The sequence below is a fragment of the Sapajus apella genome, unplaced genomic scaffold, assembly GCF_009761245.1.
Source record: "Sapajus apella isolate SASKATOON/1434 unplaced genomic scaffold, GSC_monkey_1.0 scaffold28, whole genome shotgun sequence".
Classification (NCBI taxonomy): domain Eukaryota; kingdom Metazoa; phylum Chordata; class Mammalia; order Primates; family Cebidae; genus Sapajus; species Sapajus apella.
The window spans coordinates 5,377,577-5,402,928 of NW_022436968.1; the positions used below are offsets into that span (position 1 = coordinate 5,377,577).

Sequence of the window (25,352 nt, forward strand, 5' to 3'; positions counted from 1 at the left end):
AGGGTAAAATCCTAAAAGATAGAATTGCTGGGTCAAATGCAACAGCAGATTTAAAAATTTAAAAGACAGTGCCAGATTGTCCTGCAAAGTGGATAAAAAGTAAAATTTATTCTCCCACCAAGAGGGAAAGAAGGGGTTATTTTCTCATGCTTATTCTAACCTTGAAAGAGAAATGGTATTTCACTTTTAATTTTGTTCTTATTTAATCCTGAGTGAGGCTGAACATCTTTTCAGAAGTTTATCAGAAATATATATTTCATTTTGCCATTTTCCATTGGGCTCTTAATCTTTTTATTTTTAAAGGTTCTGGGCTAGCAGTAAGAAGAAAGCTTTTTTTTTTTTTTTTCCTATCATAAGTGCTTCATTTTCACCCTTTTGCTATGTTTGTATTCTAAGGAGACTTCATTTCATGCCACATTTAATTGCCAGGTAGCATATTTACCTTCCTGCTGTAAGCAATTAGAACATAGGATAAAATATAAGAAACATCTTTTCAGAAATTGGACATTGGCAGCATAAGACTGTAATTCCTAAGAGAAGGGAAACAAGTCATGTGTTGCACAGAATTGTCCTAGAGGCAGATTTTGGATCACAGTACAGGGAAGAGAAAACTAAGAGTACAGTAATCTTGCTAAGTCAAGGAAACAGATCAGTAATTGAGAACACTGAGGAAACTGGGTATTGTGGGGCAAAGGGCCAGACAGGAGGGAGCTATGGAAAGAAAGGCTCTAGAGGTCCCTTTGAATAGAAAAAATAGAATAGAATGAAAGAAACTTCATAAGTCGGGCAAAGAACTCCTTAGGAACAACAGCTGAACACTTATTTGAGTTTATAGTGGGCTCTAAATTCTGAGTAGCCAGAGTAGGAAGACTAGTTAAATGGCCAGGGCATTTAAAAAAAACCCTGGAAAGGTTATACATCAGTAATCAGACTATGCTAAAGTAAAGGCCACTGTAGACCAACCCCAGCAAGCTTAAAAGTCAGGCTTTAAAACATTAACTTGTTCTACAAGTAAATTAACTCCTTGTCTAAACCAACTTCAACACTCTTCAAAGGAAGACAACAAAATTCAGATATTCTACAACATAATGTTTACAATTCCCTGCACTCAATAAAAAATTCCTAGAGATACAAATGAGAAAATGTGACTTACTATGGGAAAAAAACAATAGAAATAGAAAAATAAATAAATAAGACATAGATAATGGCTGGGTGCAGTGGCTCATGCCTATATCCCAGCACTTTGGGAGGTCAAGGCTGGTGGACTGCTTGAGGCTAGGAGTTCAAGACTAGCCTGGCCAACATGGCGAAACATCGTCTCTACTAAAAACACAAAAAAATTAGCCAGGTGTGGTGATGGGCTCCTGTAACCCCAGCTACTCAGGAGGCTGAGGCAGGAGAATCACTTGAACCCAAGAGGCAGAGGTCACACTACTGTACTCCAGAGTGAGACTGTGTCTCAATTAAAATATATATATATAGATAGATAATGAAATTTGCACAGAAGAACTTTAAAACAGCTACTATAAATACGCTGAGGGTTTTAAAAGAAAACATGAGCATAATAAGGAAAAAATAAAAGACATTAAAAATTAGATATAACCATAAATTTTCTGAAATGAAAATTCACTTGATTAAATTAATAGATAATTAGATAATGCAGTAAAAAAAATCAGCCATACCAGAAGAAGTAGCAATGGAAGTTATCAACAGCCTCTGTGACTTGTAGGGCATCAAGTTGTCTAATTAAAATATGTGTCATTAGAGTCCCAGAAAATGATGAGGGGAGAAAAATATATGAATTAATGGCTGAACTTTTTCCAAATTTAATGAAAACTATAAACCCCCAAATCCAGAAAGCTCAATGAATCCAAAGCACTATTAACACGGAGAAATCACATCAAGCCATATAAAATAATACTGCTGAAAATTATTGATAAAGAGAAATTCTTAAAAGTAGCCAAAGAGTAAGACATACTATATAGAAGAAGAATGGTAATATTGATTTCCCGTCAGAAACAACGCGATCTGAAATACAAATAACATCTTTAAAGTGCTTTAAGAAAAATACTGGCAATATAGAATCCCAGTGAAATGTCTCAAAATAAGATTGAAATAATGTCTTCTTCAGGCAAACAGAAGCTGAGAGGATTTGTTCCCAACAATCCTGAAATAAAAAAAATGCTAAAGGATTTCTTTCAGGCTTAAGGAAAATGTTATGATATAGACACTTCAGTCTTAACAATGGCTCTCCACTGGGGACAGCTTACCCCCCAGAAAACATTTGTCAATGTTTGAAGACATTTGTAACGGGCATGAAATGAGGAGAGTTGTTGCTGGCATCCAATAAGCTGAGCTAGGAATGCTGCTAAACACCTTATAATACATAGCATATCTTCCCACAATAAAGAATAATCCAGCCCAAAATGTCAACAATGTTAATGTTGAAACACTTATCTACACAGGAAATGAAGAGCACTGGAAAATATAGATACATGCATAAATACTTAAGGCTTTTTATAGAAAATCGTTTAAGGCAAGAATAACAACAATGTATTAGGGAATTTATAACATAGGTAAAGGTAAAATGTATGATGACAATCACACATGAAGCAGTAAAATATCATTTGAAGGTAGACTATGATAAATTAAAGATGCATATTATATACTCTATAACAACCACTACATAAAAAAAATCAGACATAGTGAGTGAATCAATAGTGGAGATAAAATGAAACACTAAAAAATGATCTGAAAGAAGGCAGAAAAAGAAAAATGAAACAAAGAACAGATTTAACACTAAAACCAAATCACACTGAAAATTACATTAAATGTAAATAATCTAAACTCTCCAATCAAAAGGCAAAAGTTATAAGACTGAACAAAAAAACAAGACCCAACTACATGTGGTCTACCAAAAAAAACCTTGAAAATAAAGACACAGTTATGTTGCAAGTGAGTGCATGGGAAAAGATACACATAAAAACACTAACCCAAATGCCCATCAATGATAGACTGCACAAAGAAAATGTGGCACATGAGATACTATGCAGGCATAAAAAACAATTAGTTCGTGTCCTTTGTAGGGACATGGATGAATCTGGAAACCATCATTCTCAGCAAACCTACACAAGAACAGAAAACCAAACAGTGCATGTTCTCACTCATAGGCAGGTGTTAACCATGAAACCATGTGGACTCAGGGAGAGGAGTATCACACACTGGGGGCAGTTGGTGGGGGGCTAGGGGAGGGACAGCGGGGGTTGGGGAGGGTGGGAAGGGATAACACGGGGAGAAATGCCAGATATAGATGAAGGGGGAATGGAGGCAGCAAACCAACTGGTTATGTATGCACCTATGCAACAACCCTGCATGACCTGCACATGTACCCCAGAACCTAAAGTACAATAAAAACAAAAGAAAAGAAAAGAAAAACCACTAATCCTAAGAAAGCTGGTGACTATATTAGTGTCAGACAAAGCTGATTTCAGGACAAGAGATATTGCCAGAGATAAAGAAAATGATTTTTATAATGATTAGAGTTGATTTAATTCATCACAAAACCATAACAATCCTAAATATGTGTCCATGTAATTAGAGAGCTTTAAAATACATTTAAAAACTGATAAATGAAGACAAGTAGTCAGATTCATTATTATAGTTGGATACTTTAACACTCCTGTCTTAGTAACTGATAGAATAAGCAGACAGAAAATAAGAAAGGCTTTATAGAACTTAAACAAACCTACCTGACTTGACATTTAAGGAATCATACATGCAATAACAACAGAACACAAATGATTTTCAAGTGTTCATAAAACATTCACCAAAATAGAACATAAGGTGGGCCATAAAACCATTTTTAATAAATGTAAAAAAATTTAAATAATACTGACTACATTCTCTGATTACAACAGAAGTTAGAAACCAGTAACAAAAATATATCTGGAAAATACCTGAATATTTGGAAATTAGTCATACTTCTAAATAAGTATGGTCAAAAAATAATCACAAGAAAAATTAGGAAATATTTTGTATTGTGTGTAACTTTGAAGTTTTCTTTACTGTGTTGAAATTTAAATTTTTTATCTAAATACATTTACCAAGCTACAGTAGAAAAGATTGATAAACATGCCTAGCTAATCTTAAATTTCATCATGGCAAAGAACCTCAAACAAATTCTTGCACATTTATATGCTTAGAATGTTTGACACCAATATTTACATCAGAGTGTATAATACTCACATTTTCTTCTCTTACTTTTCTGGTTTCATTTTTGAGATTTAAATTTTGATAAATATAAAACTGTCACTGCTTTCATGGAGCTTATGGTCTAGTGGCCAGGGATCCACATGGCTAGTTTTCTGTCCCAATACCATTTATTATACAGTCCATCTACTTAATGGTCTAACTTAAAATGACACTTTTCCTGCGTGATTGGGTCTGTTTTTTCACTTTTTCTCTATTTTTCCATTCTTCTTTCAATACTGTGCATTTTAAATTACTATATCTTAAAATGTTTTCATATCCATTAGTGATAGCTCCCTCTCATTTCTTTTCCTTATAAAAATTTACCTATTCTGAAATATTTATATTTAGAAATATTGATATTTGACTTGGAAAGCACATTGCATTTATAAAATAAAGAGAATGGCATTTTAAATTTGGTTTGGTTTATTTGGGGCTAAGCTCTTAATACACAATGCCTGTGCTCTACACCAGACTAATCAAATCTTTGGTGATGGAGCCTAGATATTCTGCAATTTTTATTTATTTTTTTTATTTTTTGAGATGGAATCTTTCTCTGTCGCCCAGGCTGAAGTGCAGTGGCAAGATCTCAGTTCACTGCAACCTTCCGCTCCTGGCCTGAAGGGATTCTCCTGCCTCAGCCTCCTGAGTAGCTGGGACTGTAGGCATGTGCCACCACAACAACCTAACTTCTGTATTTTTAGTAGAGATGGGGTTTTGCCATGTTTGCCAGGCTAGTCTCGAACTCCTGACCTTAGGTGATCCACCTGCCTGGGCCTCCCAAAGTGCTGGGATTACAGGTGTGAGCCACTGCACCTGGCCAATATCTGCAATTTTTTTTAACAAGTGATTGTAATGTACAACCAGGGTAAAGAACCACTGGTCCTATAATACAAATAAAATATTAAATCTCAAATAATAAAGGGAAAGAGACACCCCTTTCTTGAATAGAACTCAGTATTGTATGGTAGCTAAAAAATTTTTTCTGGGCTTCATACAGGCCTTCAAATTTATTTCTATATTTATTTTTATTCTTTAATCATTTTAATTCTAGAAGGGTGACTTTTAGAGTATTAATATTTTGATTGTGACCCACAGTAAGTAATGCAACTTCAAAAGGATACTTGGTATATACACTGATAAAAAAAGTTTCCCAAAATTCTATTTGCCCTTTACTCTGAGCATGCACTCTATTCTATTCTATTTTGTAAAAAATGCTGATCTCTAAACACTACTTTAAAAAGTAATGTTCTACATTACCTGTCCGTTGAGGATTTGGAAGAATCATCTATAGACTGGCACTTTTCAGAGTATTACACTTTCTTCCTGGTTGTGTTTTTTTCCTGGAAAATCTATATATGTCAATTTCATGCAGGTCTTCCAGGTCTTCAAATGTATTTCCATAATACTTCTGCAGTGTACTTTTTTAATACTTTAATTCTCTCACTCTCTGGAAAACATTTATCTTTCTCTCTCCTAATTTACAATATTTGTGCATTCTTCGTATTGAAAACTTAAGCTTGTATATTTTTTCTCTTTAAAAAAGTCATAAATTTATATTATCAATTCTATTACTTTGCTGTTTCTGACTCAGTTTATGATTTTCTCTTTTTAGTTTCAACTTTCACTTTAATTTGTAGCCTATTTTATAGTTCATTTTCCAACTTTTTAAGTTAAAGAATGTGTGATTTTCACACTTTCTTGTTTAGTAATACATATTTGAAGCCATGAATGTCTGCTAAACACAACACTTGTCTCCTATAAGTTTTGGGATGTAATGCTTTAGCTGTCATTTTGTACACATTCTGCGATATTAGTTTTGTTTCCTCTTTGTACCAAAGGTTGTTTTAAATAGCTTTTATATTTCCAAGCAGTAGCTGTTTGCTTTTTATTTTGGCTATTTTTTTGTTTAGTTATACTGTGATCAGAGAATACGGTCCAGATTATTTCTAATTTGGGAAATTTATTAAAATATTTGTCAATTTTGTAAATGTTTCATGAGCTTTTAAAAATAAGATTGACTGGGCCGGGCGCGGTGGCTCACGCCTGTAATCCCAGCACTTTGGGAGGCCGAGGCGGGTGGATCACGAGGTCAAGAGATCGAGACCATCCTGGTCAACATGGTGAAACCCCGTCTCTACTTAAAATACAAAAATTAGCTGGGCATGGTGGCGCACGCCTGTAGTCCCAGCTACTCGGGAGGCTGAGGCAGGAGAATTGCCTGAACCCAGGAGGCGGAGGTTGCGGTGAGCCGAGATCGCGCCATTGCACTCCAGCCTGGGTAACAAGAGCGAAACTCCGTCTCAAAAAAAAAAAAAAAAAAAAAAAAAATAAGATTGACTTTCAGTTGTCATCAACCTTATTGACTTAATTGTTCAAATACTTTATATGCTTACTAACTTTCAACTGTTTGATCCATGAAGTGAATTAAAAGTCTACTAATGGTAGTATTTTTTCATTTCAAATTCATTTTAGATTCAGGAGGTACACATGCAGGCTTGCTACCTGGGTATATTGTATGATGCTGAGGTTTGGGGTATGATTGATCCCATCATCCAGGTAGTGAGCCTAGTACCCTACAGCTAGTTTTTCAACCCTTGCCCCTTTTCCCCAGCTTCCTCCTTCCAGTACTTCCCAGTGTCTATTTTGCTATCTTTATGCTCATGACTACAACGTTAAGCCCTCACTTATAAGTAAGAACATGCAATATTTGTTTTTCTATTCTTGCATTAATTAGCTAGGATAATGGCCTCCAGCTGCATCCATATTACAGCAAAGAACATGATTTCATTCTTTTTATGGCTGCTTTGCTACTACTGCTTTGTTTTTTCCCTTTCTCCTTGCAGTTCTGCAGTTTTTCTTCATGTATTTTTATGATGATATTGTTCCATGCTTTAAGATTTATGAAAGGTATATCCTCTCTGTGGACTGTTTCCTCTACCATCATAAAATTTCCTTATTTGTCTTGTCTTACACTTTCTGTCTTAAATTCAAACCTGTGGCTAATATGACTCCAGTTTTCTTTTTGTTAGCATTTGTCTAGTACATCTTTTGCCACTTTTTTCTTTCTAGTTTCCTAATCATTTCCTTCTATATCTCCCTCTTGTGTACATTATAAACCTATCCTTCACTTTACAAAAGTTTAATTTAGAAATTTTTAATTTTACAAAGATTTATAGTACAAATTAACATTAATGATATCAATATTGTTAGATGCTACTGTTAGATATGATTTGATGTTGACACATTTTCATATTTAATATTTATGAAGCACACAATTCAATACTGTATGAACATTATATTTAACATAATATTTTCATTGTCGTGTGAACATCATAGAAGGTACTTACACAAACCTAGATGGTATAATCTACTGCACACTTAGGCTACATAGTATATAGCCTATTGCTCATTGGCTACACACCTCTACTGCATGTTACTATACTATATTATACTGGAGGCAATAGTAACACAATAACATTTGGATAGCTAAACATATAACTTAGAAAAGGTACAGTAAATATGTGATATAAAAGATAAAAAATGAGTAGCTAGAACTACAAGTGTGTGCCACCACACCGAGCTAAGCTTTTCACTTTTTTTTTTTTTTAGAGATGGGGTCTCACCTTACTGCCCAAGGTGGTCTTGAACTCCTGTCCTCAAGCAGTCTTCCTTGCCTTGGTCCCTCAAAGCACAGGGATTACAGGTGTGAGCCACCATGTTCAGCCTACTTTATTTATATCCTTGTTTTATAAGCGTTTTCTATTTTTAAATATTTTTATTTTTAGAAAACATTTTTAAATGTTTTAATTAAACACTAAGACACAAACACACACATTAGCCTAGGCTTACACACACTTGGGATCATCTAGACGTCACTAAGCCATAGGAATATTACACCTCCATTATAATCTTCTGTGACCACCCTCATCTATGTGGTCTGTTGAATTCGTTATGCATTGCATGACTGTATATTCAATGCTTACCCACAAACAGTGGGTGTTCATAAGTATTTGATGAAATTCTAAGTTAAGAGTCCTTACCATACCATACTTTATCAAGTATTTGAATTTTACCAGTTCCCCCCATTAGAATTCTCCTCTGAGTTTGAATGGAGATTTTTTAAAAATTAGATTTCCAGAAAAATTCCTTGTGTTACTGGGAATTTAAATTCATTGTGTCATGTAAAAATATCTAATACTCAACACAGATTTTGGGTCTTCATCATAGTAATGTCTTATATATTTTCTTCAGCTAGATTCTACAGGTTCCCAAAAAAGAGAGAGAGAGAAAAAAAAAATCACACTGAACTTACATGATCTGCACGTATACCCCAAAACTTAAAGTATAATAAATAATAATAATAAGTAAATAAATAAAAAGAAAAATTGACAGCAGAAGTGATGTAGTTCTTAGAGTTCCCAGCAGGGGCCAGAATATTCATGCTAAATCTAATTAAATGAAAGTTGTTTTTTAAAACTATAAGTCAAGATTGTATCTATTTTTGAACTAATTAGGAAGTCAAAGATAGAACTCTTTGTAACTCTCTGTGGTTAAAATTACTAAAAACTATTGACTTTTTAATTTTAAATTTCAAGAATATAGTTAGAGAATTTAAAATATTGAAATTTCAGTTAGTGATGTTATGTAACAAAACGCTGACCCCAATACCTAAGAAAATGGGCATCAAAAGTACATTTAGTTCGCAGACATTAAAACTCCTATACTAATTGCCAAAAGCAGCTCATCGAATCTTTCAGTTGCCAAGCCAGAATCATGGATAGGGTCCAAGAACAAAGGGCACCACTGTGGCACTGACCCAGGAAATTGAGTACTGACCTAATTTGATAATTTTAGAACATTAAAAAAAATTCTTAATTCAACATAAAGAAGTTAAAAAAGTACTTGATGCTTCAAAACTATTTCAATGCAAACTGCTTTTGCAAATTAAAAAAACTGTTCTTCATTTAAATCTAATTTAAATCACATAACCTCTCCCTGGACCTCAGTTTCTCCATCTCTTCATGAGTAGGGTGGATCAAATAACCTTAAAATCCTAAAGCCCTAAAGTTTTTTATTTCCCTTAGGCAAAAAAGCATCATTTTTTTTTTATCTCCAATTCCTGGCATAGTACCTATCATAAACCAGGTGCATAATAAATGTTTAATGAACAAATACATGTATAAATAAACAAATGAATATATTTTAAAACACTTCCTTCTAAGAATTTACAAAGGAATTTGGAAAAGGAATGATTCTCTGAAAGTCAATTCTCTGTGAATTATGAAAAACAATGCTTTAGGCAATTGTTTTTAGAAATAAAACATAAGAAATAAAACATAAGACTCCTGGAGAGAACTAAATTTTTCAAATGCTATTACTACCATCAAACCACCAATGCAGTAAAGAGAGTTAAGATTTTTAAAAATGTGTTTAAGACTATAAATTTAAAAATCTAAATATAAAATATTAATTTTTTCGATTTGCCAAAACATACTCTGTATTGAGGCTTCTGGTTCCAGCTCCCTAAAAACAAAACCCTGAAAATTACAAGATTTTCTCTTGAAGGGCAGTTGATTACTAGAAACATTAACTTTAAACGTATTGAAACTACAGATATATTTTTTCCAATTCAATCTATATTGTCAGCTGCTCTGGAAACCATGTGCTTGTTCTAAAGTAAATGAAAACATCATGCAGAAAACTGGTCATCAAAAGTAATGAAAATAAATTTATTATTATGCTCAGTTCATAGTTTTCCCTACTGGGAGATTGATCTGTCTTTGCCTTGCTTAAACACACATACACACCCCTTTTGAGACTTCTTTTCTACACTCTGGCTACCTTTGAGACTCATTAAACTTAATATGAACCTAAGTTGGGGAAAGGATCTGGTCACTGTACGTAATGGTATCATAGCCAGCATGGCCACTCTCTAGCATGGGCCCTGTTAAGAGCCACACGGTGTGGGTAGCCATAGATCTAGTAGTCCCAGATCATTAAATGCAAAAGCTGTACTGAGATATCCAAACTGCTCCTTGCTTCACCAGAGAACTACTGCGGCGTCAAGAACATAGGGACCTGTGATATCAATTTCTCCTGGCAATTTGAGGAAGAGGGGAGTAGATAGAAATGCTATGAACCACAGTCAGAGCAAACTAAAAACACTTTCACTTAGAAAGTCTGTAAATATACTAACTACACCTTGCTGAAAAATTAGAAAGTTGGAGTTTCTGGTATTTAAGGAGATGTTTGTTCATTTAGTGGTTTAATTATTCAAAAAACACTGTTCTGGCCAGCTGCGGTGGCTCACGTCTGTAATCCCAGCACTTTAAGAGGTCTAGGTGGATGGATTACTTGGGGCCAGGAGTTCAAAACCAGCCTGGCCAACATGGTGAAACCCCATCTTTATTAAAAATATAAAAAATTAGCCGGGTGTGGTGGCGCATACCTGTAATCCCAGCTACTCGGGAGGCTGAAGCAGGAGAATTGCTTGAATCCAGGAGGTGGAGGTTGCAGTGAGCCGAGATTTTGCCACTGTACTCCAGTCTGGGTGACAGAGCAAGACTCCATCTCAAAAAACAGACAAACAAAAACACTGTTCTGCCCGTCTAATTATGTGCCAGGTACTGGAACAAGAGCTGAAAAGACAAAAAAGAACAAAATATTCCCTGCCCTCAAATAGCTCATAGTCTATTTGAGGAATCGAAGAGTAGAGATTGGAGGACAAGAAAACATTAAAACACAAACATATAAGAATTGTAATAATGGAGGAGGGGACAATCTGTACAATCTATACAATTTTAACAGCAAGTCTTTGAGTTTAGTTTAGTTTTTTTGTTGTTGTTGTTGTTGTTTTTTGAGGCAGGGTCTCACTCTGTCTCACATCACCATGCCCAGCTAATTTTTGTATTTTTAGCAGAGACAGTGTTTTACCATGTTGGCCAAGCTGGTCTTGAACTTCTGACCTCAAATGATTCACCCATCTTGGCCTCCCAAAGTGCTGGGATACAGGCATGAGTCACCATGCCTGGCCTCTAGTATCTCTTTTTAATAGAAAAAATGAGGAAGCCAAATTGTAACTTCATTTTTATTTCCTACAATAAATTTTAAGCCTATCATAAATAGAGTAGAGCTCCCATTTTGGGAGGGAGGAAGAGGAGAAATAGAATTTTGAAGCTTTTCTGAGTTAATTCTACCTCTAAAGGACAATGGATTGCAGCAACTTTATTAACTAGGAAGTTATTATGAGGATTACCACAGTATGAATACTAACACCTCAAGACCGATCTGAAGACCATCTACAAGAAATCCCTTAAGACTACTAATTTCAGTCTATTCCCTAGAACTGACAAATGTTTTGCAAATGTGCTCTAGATTGCCTACGAGTTTGTAGTCAGTGATTATAATAATATTTATATTTCTGCTTTTTGCAATAAATATGTACTGTTAAACAATGTTTTAAAATTACTTTATTTGATGCCTCATTAAAAGCAAAGCTACAGGTATTGGGAAGAGGGGACTGGAAGTTAAAGGGGGAAGTACTCAATTGAAATAGTGTAAAAATTACTACTTTGGGTGTATGGTTCTCTAAGTGTGGTCTGGGGATCACTGGGGTGTTTCCCAAGTCCTTTCCAGAGAGTCTGTAAAGTAAAAACTGTTTTCATAATAACACTAAGAAGTTTTTGCCTTTCTGATGCTCATTCGTTCTTATGTGTACAATAGAGTTTTCCAGAAGCCCCATAATGTATGAAGATATCATCACTCTGTTGGCAAATAGAATGTATGCTTGAATGTGCCTGAGAATCACTGCGTTAGGGGATAGACCTTAATGGAAAGGGCACATCTAATCAAATGTGTTCATATTTTACATGAAGAAACTAGTCCATAGGTTTCATAAAGACAGTGATTGTGTCTGTCTGGCTCACTGTTTTATCCTCAGAATATAGCATAGCGCTGGGTACAATATAGGCATTCAAATATTTCATAAATACATGAATTCATATATATATATATACACACACATACATACATACATTTATAAATGAAGCGTTTGCTAACTGACTTATTCAAGGTTACATAAAACATCAGCAGTAAAGCCAGAATTATATTTCAGGTCTCCCGTCTTCAATTCCTATACTCATGCTTCCTAGCTCAAGAATATTTTTGTTTTTGTTAATTTTTGTCTTCTAACTATTGAAAGCATAGGTAATCAGTTATCATCAATGTGGGATGATTATCTATTCATGATGTTATGTGAGTTGAGCACTATGCAGATTGTTTCTGGCTTTAAGAATAATCAGCATAGAGTAATACCAAAGAGCTGTAATTACAAGTTAATGGCAAGAGATATCAGATAAAATTTCCTGAGTTTTTGCCCAAAACTGTTGAATTTTTCGTGATTCATTCTTGTGCTAATTCCTAATCTCATTCTCCTCCTTTTTTGGCCACGGTCATTAAACTTCCAGCAAGTCTTTACATTAGTACACTCAGTAGATCTCACACTCTGGGAAAATAAAACTGTAAAATTTTTGAAAATATTCTTTATACAATCAAGATTGAGACAACCAGTGGGTATTTGTAACAGAGATGAGAGAGTTTTGGTTGTCACCTTACTGATGGTTACAGAAAATGTAATAGCCTACCTAGTACAAAGACGAACCATATCAGTCTTGTGAGATACTGCCCTGGCCACCTAAATTCCAACTCCTGTGAGAAACTGCTTTTAGAGATGGCTAACTTAAGACAAAATCAACAAGCCAACAGACAAAGCTCTCCCAGTCAACTAGAAGGAACTGTTCTCTAATCACTCATCCTAATGATGCACAACTGTCCTGTCTCCTTTATGACAAGAGCAGCCAAAACTGGGCCTCCAGCAGTCAGACTGCATTGAAGTTTCCTATGGCTGATAAGCCCTTCTACTCTGGGGCCTTGGGTTGCTTGCAATTACTGCCACTGGAGAAGGAATAAAACTTATTTAAATTTCTTCAGTACTTCTTAACCCATTCAATACTGTTCTCTAGAGAAGTTGATTAGATATAGTCGATTCTCCCTATTCATAGTAGTTGTGTCCTATAAAGTCATTGCCAAAACTGAATTAGCAAATACTGAACTATTGTTCCCAGTTGAAAAACAGGGTTAGGTGAACCTCTGGTCATAAAATTTTCATCAACCAATCAATATATAACCTTATTTTAGGTGTGTTTTTGTTTACACACACATTATTTAGTATATATTGTTCATTCAATAACAGTGAACTCACAGGCAACAGGACTATAAATCATGCCCTAATGATGCTTATCCAGCACATGTATTTTTTTGTAAGAATTTTTTTCCCTTAGGCATATCACGGCCTTTTAAAATTGTGGTAAACATACATAACATTTAGCATCTTAACCATTTTTAGATGTACAGTTCTGTGGCATTAAGCACATCCACACTGTTGTATAGCCAACACCACCATTCATCATCAGAAATTTTTCATCTTCCCAGACTGAAACTCTGTATCTATCACACAGTAACTTCCCCTCAGTGCCCCACCCAGCCCCTGGCAACCACTATGCTACTTTCCATCACAGCTTTGTTGTGGTTAGGAACATAGGAACACCACACAGCACTTCAGCACTATGCTTGGGGACAAGTTTTTAAAAGCAAAATCAATAACAGGAACAATTTTAAAAAGCATAAAAACTAAATAGACTGCAAAAAGGGAATGTGTTTATAGTATGAGAGCTGAAACATTAAGGCAGAACCCTATCTTGTTTGATCTCATCTGGGAACCTGTGCATCAGATAGGCCCCAAATTTTTTGCCACTCTGTGAATGCCAGTGAATGACTGTAAAATGCCAGGAGTATTGAGTTTCATAAATAAATTTTAGCAAGTAGGCAAATTTATGATTACAGAAATCATGAATAATAAGAATTGTCTGCAGGTGGAAATGACAACCTTTGTTCACTTTTTTCCCGGTAAGAAGAATAAAGAGCTGGAACATGTCTTGTAATCTGGCTGCCTTAGAAAATTTTACTTGCCTCACAGTGCTAGAAAGGTAGACTTTGTGACTGATAATTGGCAGCTATGATCTGAAGCAGTTCTAGTTCATGCAGAGATAATTTTAAGCATAATCTCAAACCCCTCTGCATAAAACAAAGAGCAAGCGCTCAAGTGCCAGTTACCAATTACTTTATGACAGGTGATATACTCAGCAATTTACATGCATTATTAAATTATATCCCCCCAAAACCCTATGAGGAAACTAAAGTTTAGGAAAGTTAAGTATCTCATCCCTTATCACATAGTTAGCAGTGGCAAAGTTGAGATTTGAACTCAGGTCTATCTGACTCCAGAAACTGAGTTCTCAACTCAACTGCCATGCAATTCGAACCTTATTTTTTAAAAAGTTTGACTCACTTGGAATTGTATAGATGCATATGTTACAATGATCATAACATTTCAAAGATTTATACATTGAAAAATGAATTAACCAAACAAATAAAACCTTAGAAGCCAGATCTAATATTGTCCCATAACAAAGAGTATCTGAAATCCTCAGGGCATCTGGTTTGTGTCTGGTTTTCCTTAATCTTTAATGATGGGCAAATCCAATGCATTATGTAAGGCCATTTTATCTCAAGAGATGTAGATACCTCTTAAGAATTTGATGAAAATGCATTAACTTTTCAGGCTACTGAGTTGCATTTTAGTGCACCGAGGCAGTAAATTAGTGTACAGTGTGCAAAAATGGTAGTGACTTTAAAAATAAATATTTGATATGAGCCACTGCATTCTCTTGGAAAAAAAAAAAAAAGTAATGGATTAAATCTCTTAGGAATCCTTAGCGTCCCAAAAAGGAGTAGGAAAAAGAAATCTCCTTTGGCCTGGAAATATCTCTGTTTCTTGCTGGCTCTGTTTGCTTAGCTCTTTAATAGTTCATTTGACTACATCTTGTGGCTCCCAGAGCTAAGGTTGAACGTTTGATCCCTACAGAGGCCACTTAAATTTAGAGAACAAAAAGCTCTATTCTCTGCTCCCAGACTTTACCCCAAATCCCTGCCAGGTGTCTGCCCTCTGGTCAAAATGAGAAATTGGCAAAGGGGTACAAACATATCACAGTATTGGGAAACCACAAAAGGTCACCCCTTTATCATGATGCTCTTTCTTTTTATGTGCTCACAATATTCTGATGTAACTTATAGAGAATAAATACTACACTTTTTACTCTCTGGATATTTACTGCTGGAAATCTGAGGAAACTGTAATAAGCTCTGCAATGCCAGTTATAAAATTCATTATCTTATTCTATGTTCAGAGATTTTTCTACTAGCCGATATTACCCTCTTGGTAATAAACAATGAAGAAACATATCTTCTGAGTTATATTAATCTGCATCTTTAGAATAGGAAATAATCCAGCCAGTCAAAAGTTCAGCATAATTTTCAAAATAATAAAAGGCATTAAACTGTGTAAAAATAATTCCATGCACAAAATGACATAATAAGAATGACTTTCAATATGTACTAATAATTTAATCAGAAAACAAGTTTCTCAAATTATAAATGAAAATTCTCTACTAGCATCACAATCTTAACTTTTAATTTAGATCTTCCTAATTTTTATTTTCCTAATTACTTAGCACTAAAAATAATTTAATACAACAAATAAAAATATTTTTACTTCAAATGCTTGCCTAAACAATATAAAATCATTTTAGTTTTTGAGGAAGTAATATTTCATATTTTAAATATGTAGTGCAAATTAAAGTTGACTTATTTAAATTACAATAAGAGCTGTATAAGGATTAATAAGATTTAAGTACAGTTTATATTATTGCCAACATAGACTTTTAGTTTTCAAATGTCGCAAATATCTTTTATTATTTGTAGATTTATTTCTTTTATGAAGTAGTCAAATGAATCAGCTCACCCTTGACTGTAACAAAATACTGCTTGGTGACTTGTGACAGACAGGGTTTTAACCTCTGACAGCGAGATTCATTGTGAAGCAAGAGCCAATCATAGATCCTGACGACACTTGTCTCATCTAAGTTGGAATATAAAAAGCCACTTGGAATACAGTATAAAAGATTCACTGGTATAGCAAGTTGTCTCTCAGACTGTACATGCATTAAAACTGTGCTTGCCATTATTCAAAAGCAAAAGAAAAGTAAAAGGAAGAAATAAGAATAAGAAAAAAAGATTATATGGATTTTAAAATCATGCAAAAACTGCAACTCTATGTTTATATTTACCTGTTCATGCTGATTGTTGCTGGTTCAGTGGATCTAAATGAGAACAGTGAGCACAACGAAAATGTGGAAAAAGAGGGGCTGTGTAATACATGTACTTGGAGACAAAACACTAAATCTTCAAGAATAGAAGCCATAAAAATTCAAATCCTCAGTAAACTTCGTCTGGAAACAGCTCCCAACATCAGCAAAGATGCTATAAGACAACTTTTACCCAAAGCTCCTCCACTCCGGGAACTGATTGATCAGTATGATGTCCAGAGGGATGACAGCAGTGATGGTTCTTTGGAAGATGACGATTATCACGCTACAACAGAAACAATCATTACCATGCCTACAGAGTGTAAGTAGTCCTATTAGTGTATATCAACAGTTCTGCTGACTGTTTTTCTAGTGTTTATGAGAAACAGATCTATTTTCAGGCTCTTTTAACAAGCTGTTGGCTTGTATGTAAGTAGAAAGGAAAAGAGTTTCTCTTTTTAAAGATTTCTTGAGAATATATTAATGAGACAGAAATCTGTTGCATTATTTGTTTTCTTCTAGATATAAAAACTAAAAAATAAAATACTTGCATAGCATTAGTTTAATAAGGCAAGTATAGATAGCATGCTTATGCTTTCACAGTAATACCACCAAGGCAAGGACTGGAAGATACTACAAGCAATGTTAAAAACTTACATTATATTTTATAATTGTATTTGGTTGTGTAAAATTTGCATCTATAATAAGTTTTTTTTCACTAATAACAAAACAAAAAGAAACTTGCTGGATGTTTAAGCTTACTTGAGCACTGCTGAAAACCTAAAGTGATTTCTGTTATTTGAAACTCTCTCGGTATTTTTATTGTTCTTCACAGTTAATTTAATTTTGAAAGTATCACACTGAAGAGTATGTTAAAAATTACATATCTTAATGTATTAGTAAGAGCAATAATGGAGTAAACATAGCATAATAATCATCATGAACTAAATATCAGAAAATGCCTAAGAAATAAACATTTTAATTGGGTAGGTTATGGCTCACGAAGTCCTCCTTGTACCTTGACCATGGTACTGTTGTTGACAGTAACCACTTTGTGTACTTCCAAGCAGGCACAGTGCTTAGTTACCTTCTGTAATATTTTATTCTTCCTGAGAGGAAGGGCTTTTACCTGTAGTATCTACATTGCTTCTCAGGGATAACATATTTCATACAATTCATTTTATATCAGCTCAAAAGAATACTTTCTCCAGGAAAGAGAAACAGGCACCTTGACAGAGAAGACATGGCAAGAAAAAATTTGTGTTACGTCATCTGTTATCTTGCTTTCACACAATGCTTTATATACTTTAAACAAGACTCAAAACAGTTTTAAAATATTTTCCTTATTAAGTAATCTGGTTACAATGCAGCAAAGAATTTTCATTTAAGACTCTGCTATCAAATAGTTCTGAAGTAGATTTACCTTCTATAGACAATTTTGGAAAACCAAAATAAAAGAAATTGTTAGTGCTTGTGCTTACATGAACAGCCTGCCCCTGAGACAATACTTTTGAGCTTTTGAGATAGCCTGAATGTAACATCAAAATTTTTGTGCTAATTACCTGCTTGATTTTGCTTCTTTAAAAGGCTATTCCAAAGCCAACATGTAACAGATATACTGTGTTTTCTACTAATTCCCGAGGCTCAGTAAAGTTGCTCAGTATGTCTTGTCCCCAGGTAATTCAGGCCTGGGGGAAGGGTTCCTTCTCCCAGACTGATTGGTACAGCTGCTCAGTAAGTGTAACTACTCAGATTCCCAAAGAATTCTAAGTGGTTGTTCCTCCACAGTGTCTCTTGTTCTCTCTAATCATCATCATTTTAAAATTTCATTCAGTGTTCATTACTTCATAGAATCTTCCTTTGTCCATAGTTCTCTGGAAGGGGAATAGATTCCTGAAGAACAGCTGAAAATACATATATCTGAAAAATTCTGAAAAGCTAGGGGTAATTATTTTCTTTGACATTTTTTTCTGAGGTATAAAGTTCCACATGGTATTTCATTTTAAAAGACTGAATAGGCATACATGATCTTAATTTTTTTTAATGCTCAACTATTAACATGGAGGGGTTTTGTTCACCTTTTAATGGGCAATAATTTCAGTAATTCTTCTTTTCTTATTCATTTATAGCTGATTTTCTAACACAAGCGGATGGGAAACCCAAGTGTTGCTTCTTTAAATTTAGCTCTAAAATACAATATAATAAAGTAGTAAAGGCCCAATTATGGATATATTTGAAACCCGTCAAGACTCCTACAACAGTGTTTGTGCAAATCCTGAGACTCATCAAACCCATGAAAGATGGTACAAGGTATACTGGAATCCGATCTCTGAAACTTGACATGAACCCAGGCACTGGTATTTGGCAGAGCATTGATGTGAAGACAGTGTTGCAAAATTGGCTCAAACAACCTGAATCCAACTTAGGCATTGAAATAAAAGCTTTAGATGATAATGGTCATGATCTTGCTGTAACCTTCCCAGAATCAAAAGAAAATGGGCTGGTAAGTGATAACTGAAAATAGCATTCTAACAACCTTATGTTTTTATTCATAATATGAATGAGCAATAGTGGAAAACAGCTACAAATTTCCTAAGCTCATAAGTCAGACAAAGGTAACTTACCCTAGTGGTAGCCCTGTACCCAATAAAAGTAGATGTCCAATTTTATATCCTATGAAACACTCCCTTGATACTCTTACTTTGCATGAAGATTTTAGAATAAAATTATACCATACTTAACTTCTTAAGAAGTTCTTTTGAACTGGGAATGAAATATAAAATGCTTTCCTTTAATATGATACATGATTGTGTGAATTAAAATATTTATATAGTGGATTTTAGTACATAAACAAATTAAAACATTTTTTTTCTTCCAGAAGGGTGCCAAATGTGTTAAACATTTTTCGCTTAGCATAAAACAGATAAACTTCTAAAATTATAACGGAAAAATGTTTTATTATGAGAAATCAATTGAGTGATATTTATATTTATAGTGATATTTATATTTTATTAAATATATTTAAGATTACTCATAATAAACATGTTCAATATTTGTAGGATGTCAGTGCCCTGATGTGTGCATATATTTCTTTGTGGAATACTCCTAATAAAATTTCAACTTACAGACTAGTTAACCTTTGCCACCTAGCTTCTTTTTATTATTATTATTATTATTATACTTTATGTTCAGGGGTATATGTGCAGATCATGCAGGTTTGTTACATAGGTATGCATGTGTCATATTTCTGAGCTGCCTTAGCATTCTTGTGCAAGAATTTACTTAGGGAAAGCCAACTAATTTAGTATCAGGCCAAGTAAATGACAATACCTTAAATATTACAAAAATTAATAAAAACATTTTAATACCTAGTACAAATTTAGAGTTACTCTTCTGGCTAACCTATGTTTCTGTTTACTTCTATTTTCAAACACTTAATGTGATCACATCTTTTTATGTTCATCTATTGACATAATTTACAAAAGAAGATTATACTTGTAAACAACAAACATGTTATCTTTTTAATCTTTAAATGATCTTGGTTATAAAGATTATATAATTAGCAGATCAGGACTACTTTAAATAAAAACATTCTTTAAAATATTATAAAAATTTTTTTCATTTTTATTATTTACTTTTTTATTGTGTGTGTGTATATATATGTGTGTGTGTGTATACACACACACACACATATGTTTTACTTCAATAGTTTTTGGGGTACAAGTGGCTTCTGGTTACATAGATGAATTGTATAGTGGTGAAGTCTGAGATTTTGGCACACCCATCACTCCAAGTAGTGTATATTGCACTAATATGTAGTTTTTAATTCCTCATACCCCCACCCTCCCCACTTCTGAGTCTCCAAAATACCTTGTACTACTTTGTATGTCTTTGCATATCCATAGCTAACTCCCACTTAAAAATGAGAACATATGGAATTTGGTTTTCCATTCCCTTAGAATAATGCTCTTCAGCGCCATACAATTTGCTGCAAAATATATTACTTCATTCATTCTTTTTTATGGTTAAGTAGTAATCCATGGTGTATATATGCCCCATTTTCTTTATCCATTCATCTGCTGATGGGCACTTAGGCTGATTTCATATCTTTACAACTGTGAATTGTGCTGCAATAAACATGTGTGTAGGTGTCTAAAAGACTATACGATTTTCTAAATGATGTAGTTTTCTTTATATATGCTATGCTAAATGTTAATGACTCCCAAAATGATATCATTATTTTTGATAGTCTTAACAATAACTACCAGAGCTATTTTCATTTAGATATGGGTTAAAAACTACTGTCAATTATTTAAGAAAGTGTTCCTTTTTGTAGGTAGCATTTTAATGCTCAAAACTGATAATATGACAAGTGGTTAATATGATGTATTCCTCAGATTTTTTCATGTAAAGGGAAACAAATTCTCATTAAAAGTCACATTAAAAGATTGGGGCAGAGAGAGTACTAACCATTTTTAAATATCTGAATAGGAACATTTTCCAGTGAAAGAATACAGGAACTATCATCATCTCTTCTGAATTTGTCCTTCTCTATTTTGCCCTGGCTTTATTGTTCAAGTTTCCCTGAGTGAGGACCTAGAGAATGGAGGCTGGATGGCTATACCTATCCCCCCAGGAGTTGCCAGGCATATTCAGTGAACATATTTAATCATGAAGCAAGAAGGAGGGAGCTCAGCTCTTTCCTTCATTCCCCATTTCCCCTTCTTTTCTTCCCTCCTTTCCTTCTTCCCTCCCTTTCTTCCCTTAAGTATTTTCAGGGCATCCATTATATGCCAGGCAGTCTGGTACTCAAACTTGGAAAAATAAAAATTAAAAAAACATGGAACTGACCTTAGGGGAATTTGTATTGCTGTTAAATTCTTTTGAGACATAAGGGGAAAATTGAGCCTAGTGTAAATTAACATTCCTTAATGCTGTGCCTTTTAAAAATAAATGTGGTATGAGCAAAATTATTAGTTTATTTCTTTAATAATGATTTCTTAAGGTAGGTAGAAAAGTGTTTCCAGGTCTATTGATATTACTGAGTGTTCTTTCCTTTTCTTACAGAATCCCTTTTTAGAGGTCAAGGTAACAGACACACCAAAAAGATCCAGAAGGGATTTTGGTCTTGACTGTGATGATCTCTCAACAGAAACCCGATGCTGTCGTTACCCTCTTACTGTGGATTTTGAAGCTTTTGGATGGGATTGGATTATCGCTCCTAAAAGATATAAGGCCAATTACTGCTCTGGAGAGTGTGATTTTGTATTTTTACAAAAATATCCTCATACTCATCTGGTACACCAAGCAAACCCCAAAGGTTCAGCAGGCCCTTGCTGTACTCCCACAAAGATGTCTCCAATTAATATGCTATATTTTAATGGCAAAGAACAAATAATATATGGGAAAATTCCAGCCATGGTAGTAGACCGCTGCGGGTGCTCATGAGATTTATATTAAGTTCATAACTTCCTAAAATATGGAAGATTTCCCCTCAACAATTTTGAAGCTGTGAAATTAAGTACCACAGGCCTAGAGTATGCTACAGTCACTTAAGCATAAGCTACAGTATATAAACTAAAGGGGGAATAGATGCAATGGTTGGCATTTAACCATCCAAACAAATCATGCAATAAAAAGTTTTATGATTTCCAGAGTTTTTGAGCTAGAAGGAGATCAAATTACATTTATGATCCTATATATTACAACATGGGTGAGGAAATGAAAGCAATTCTCCTTGCATTCTGATGAATTAAAGGAGTATGCTTTAAAGTCTACTTCTTTACAATTTTGATTAATATTTACAGAAAAATCTACCTACAGTTTTGGTAAAATGCAGGATTGCTATATACTATCATTTGAATCATCCTTAAACACTTGAATTTATATTACATGATAGCATACTTGGTAAGATAAAATTCCACAAAAATAGGGATGGTGCCATATTTGCAAGTTTCCATTCCTACTATAATTGACACAGGTTAACAATCCATGCCAATGGTGCTAATACAATAGGCTGAGTGACTGAAGTTACCAGGTTTATCAAATAAAAAAATTCAGTAAAATAGTAAGTTTCTCTTTTCTTTGGGTGCATTTTCATACACCTCCAAATGAGAAATGGATTTTCTTTAAGGTAAGAAGAATCATTTTTCTAGAGGTTAGCTTTCAATTCTGTAGCATGCTTAGAGAAAGTGCATTATCTTAAAAGGCAGTCAAATAGTATTTGTTTTTATCAAAATTTCAAAATAACATACTTGGAGAACAATGTAATTTTGTCTTTGGAAAATTACAACACTGTCTTTACAACACTGCAGTTTTTATGGCAAAATGATAGAAATGATTGACTCTATCAATACTGCATAAAAAGATGCAAACAATGCATTTATATAATATATATTCAACACTGTTTTGTAAATAAGCATCTCCTTTTTTATTTGCTTTGGTAATTTTTAGACTAAGGACATTTCAAATTAAGTATTAAGGCACAAAGACGTCATGCATCACATAAAAGCAACTACTTATATTTCAGATCAAATTAGCAGATTAAATAGTGGTCTTAAAACTCCAGATGTTAATGATTAGATGGTTAAATTACAATCATTTTATATTTTGTTACATTATTAACATTCACTTATGGATTCATGATGGCTGTATAATGTAAATTTGAAATTTCAATGGTTTACTGTCATTGTGTTCAAATCTCAGTATTTCATTATATTAATACTTGCAAACATTACTAAGCATATCAAAATAATTGACTCTATTATCTGAAATGAAGAATAATAAGTTGATGCTATCTCAACAATAACTGTTACTTTTATAATTTGATAATGTTAATCAAATTTATTGTACTATGATTAAATGAAATTATTTCTTATATCTAATGTGTAGAAACAATATAAGTTATATTAAACTGTTTTCACATTTTCTGAAAGACACAACAGTTTTTATTATAATGATTAATTCTGGATTTCTGATTTTCACTTTATTATAGAAGTCTAATGGTTTAGCACAAAAGTTTGATTGAGGAATTTTAAGTCTGCTACTCTGGTTCTCAGGAGTTAAATTCCTATTAAATTGGTCCTGGTCAAGTTGCTTTATACATATGGAAGCAAGGACTAGTTATATCTGTTTCATTTCTCTTTATCTTGACCTGAAAACTATTTATATGTTTTCATAGGTTCAATTTCCAAATGCACTGCAGTTGTCAAAGGTATATAGTTCTACTGAAGCCACAGAGATACAAGAAAGCTACATCTTTTCTTACCACTTAATGATACTGGTATCTCAACTTCTACCAGTTTTCACTAAAATTCACCAATTTTCAAATTGAATTGCAAAACAGTTGTAAAGTACCTAGAAATCCTTAATTGCAGTAACATATATAAATAATTTTGAAGTGATCCCTCCTCTCCACCCTCCATTAGTTTAGTAACTTAGTTATAAAGCAGTGACTAAGTTTAATAGGGAAGATAATTAAAATTCTATGTGTTAACATAGCTAGTTTATAATTAATATAAATATTTCAATAATTTATATTTGTATATTAGTTATATACAAAATAGAAACCTAAATTCAAATACTGATTAAACTATAATAAAATCCATTTCAAATATCAAATGATCACTTTTAAAAATAAAACACATGCATACTACCAATAATATAACTAAGAAATGAAACTATAGGCAATGATAAGCAAGTCACGACTTGCCTGGCACGTAAAATTGAGTGTTGAAATTTCACTTGCATGATCATTTAGTTCCAGTTTACACACTACAAAACATATCAAAGCAAACTATACTATTTTGGCCATCCCTGAGTGAGATGTCAAGCAATGAAAAATGGTATTAAATTTAGTTCATTGATACCTCAGTGGCATTTTGCAGAGGAAGACTTTGGAAAATATATTATGAAAATGAGTAGAGTAAGTTTATCTTGGTTGCCATTCAAAACACTAGACAGAAGGAGTATTTAAATATATTTTTCTAGATTACATATCAAAATACTTCAATAGTATCACATCCTGTCAAGAACACAAGATGTTCTTGAATGTAAGATTTTACATATGAGCCTGCCCAATTTACATGACAGGCATAAAATGTATATATAATAATGACAGACAACTCCTTAATAAGATAACTTATAAAGGTTAACTAGCTTATATCAGGTTTAATGTTACACTAAGTATTCCTGATATGGAACTGTACAGTTTGACAATGACGCAAGACACACATGCTTCATTTTCATTGATTCCACTTTTGGATTACTGTAAGAAAGAAAATTTTTTAACAGTATTATGCTATTGTTTCTGCTTCATAATAAAGCTGATGTTTTGAATAAGCACACACATATACTTTCCTAAAAATCAACTTTAATAAAATGGTATTTTATTAGTTCTATGTATATGCACTACAGGCAAACTATTATCCACTAGAATTAATTTATAGAAATGTAAAACATAATACCAGATTCTGATCCTAATGAGACCTATTGAAAATGTCTCCTGAGAAGAGCTAACAACTATATTGGAGTCCATTTATCTTAATGATCACTTTAAATTAAAATGTAGAAAGACTAAATCACCAATTCACCCCTTTAATTTGTTTTCCTAACCATTCAAGATTACTCTATTAAGAAACCTTTTCCTACGAGTGTACGGATTTTTTTTTTCTCTAACATCTTACAAAGGACACTATTCAGCACAAAATTTGATTATGCGGTTCAGGCCATAGATCATCCATGAGATTTTCTCAGATCCGCTCCCATGGACACTAACTCTAAGAAGCCACATGTCTCTTGGCTCTATTCCCATGGAACTCAGAAACTTGGCATTACCTCTCA

General features: G+C 33.7%; 1 protein-coding gene across 1 annotated transcript; it reads left to right on the forward strand.

Moving 5' to 3' along the window:
• Positions 1-16,315: 16,315 nt before the first annotated feature.
• Positions 16,316-23,449, forward strand: MSTN (myostatin). Its single transcript, XM_032292650.1, has 3 exons — positions 16,316-16,833; positions 18,641-19,014; positions 21,579-23,449. The coding sequence occupies exons 1-3, from the start codon at positions 16,446-16,448 to the stop codon at positions 21,957-21,959; spliced, it is 1,143 nt and encodes a 380-aa protein (XP_032148541.1). The 5' UTR covers positions 16,316-16,445; the 3' UTR covers positions 21,960-23,449.
• The last annotated feature ends 1,903 nt before the right edge of the window (positions 23,450-25,352 follow it).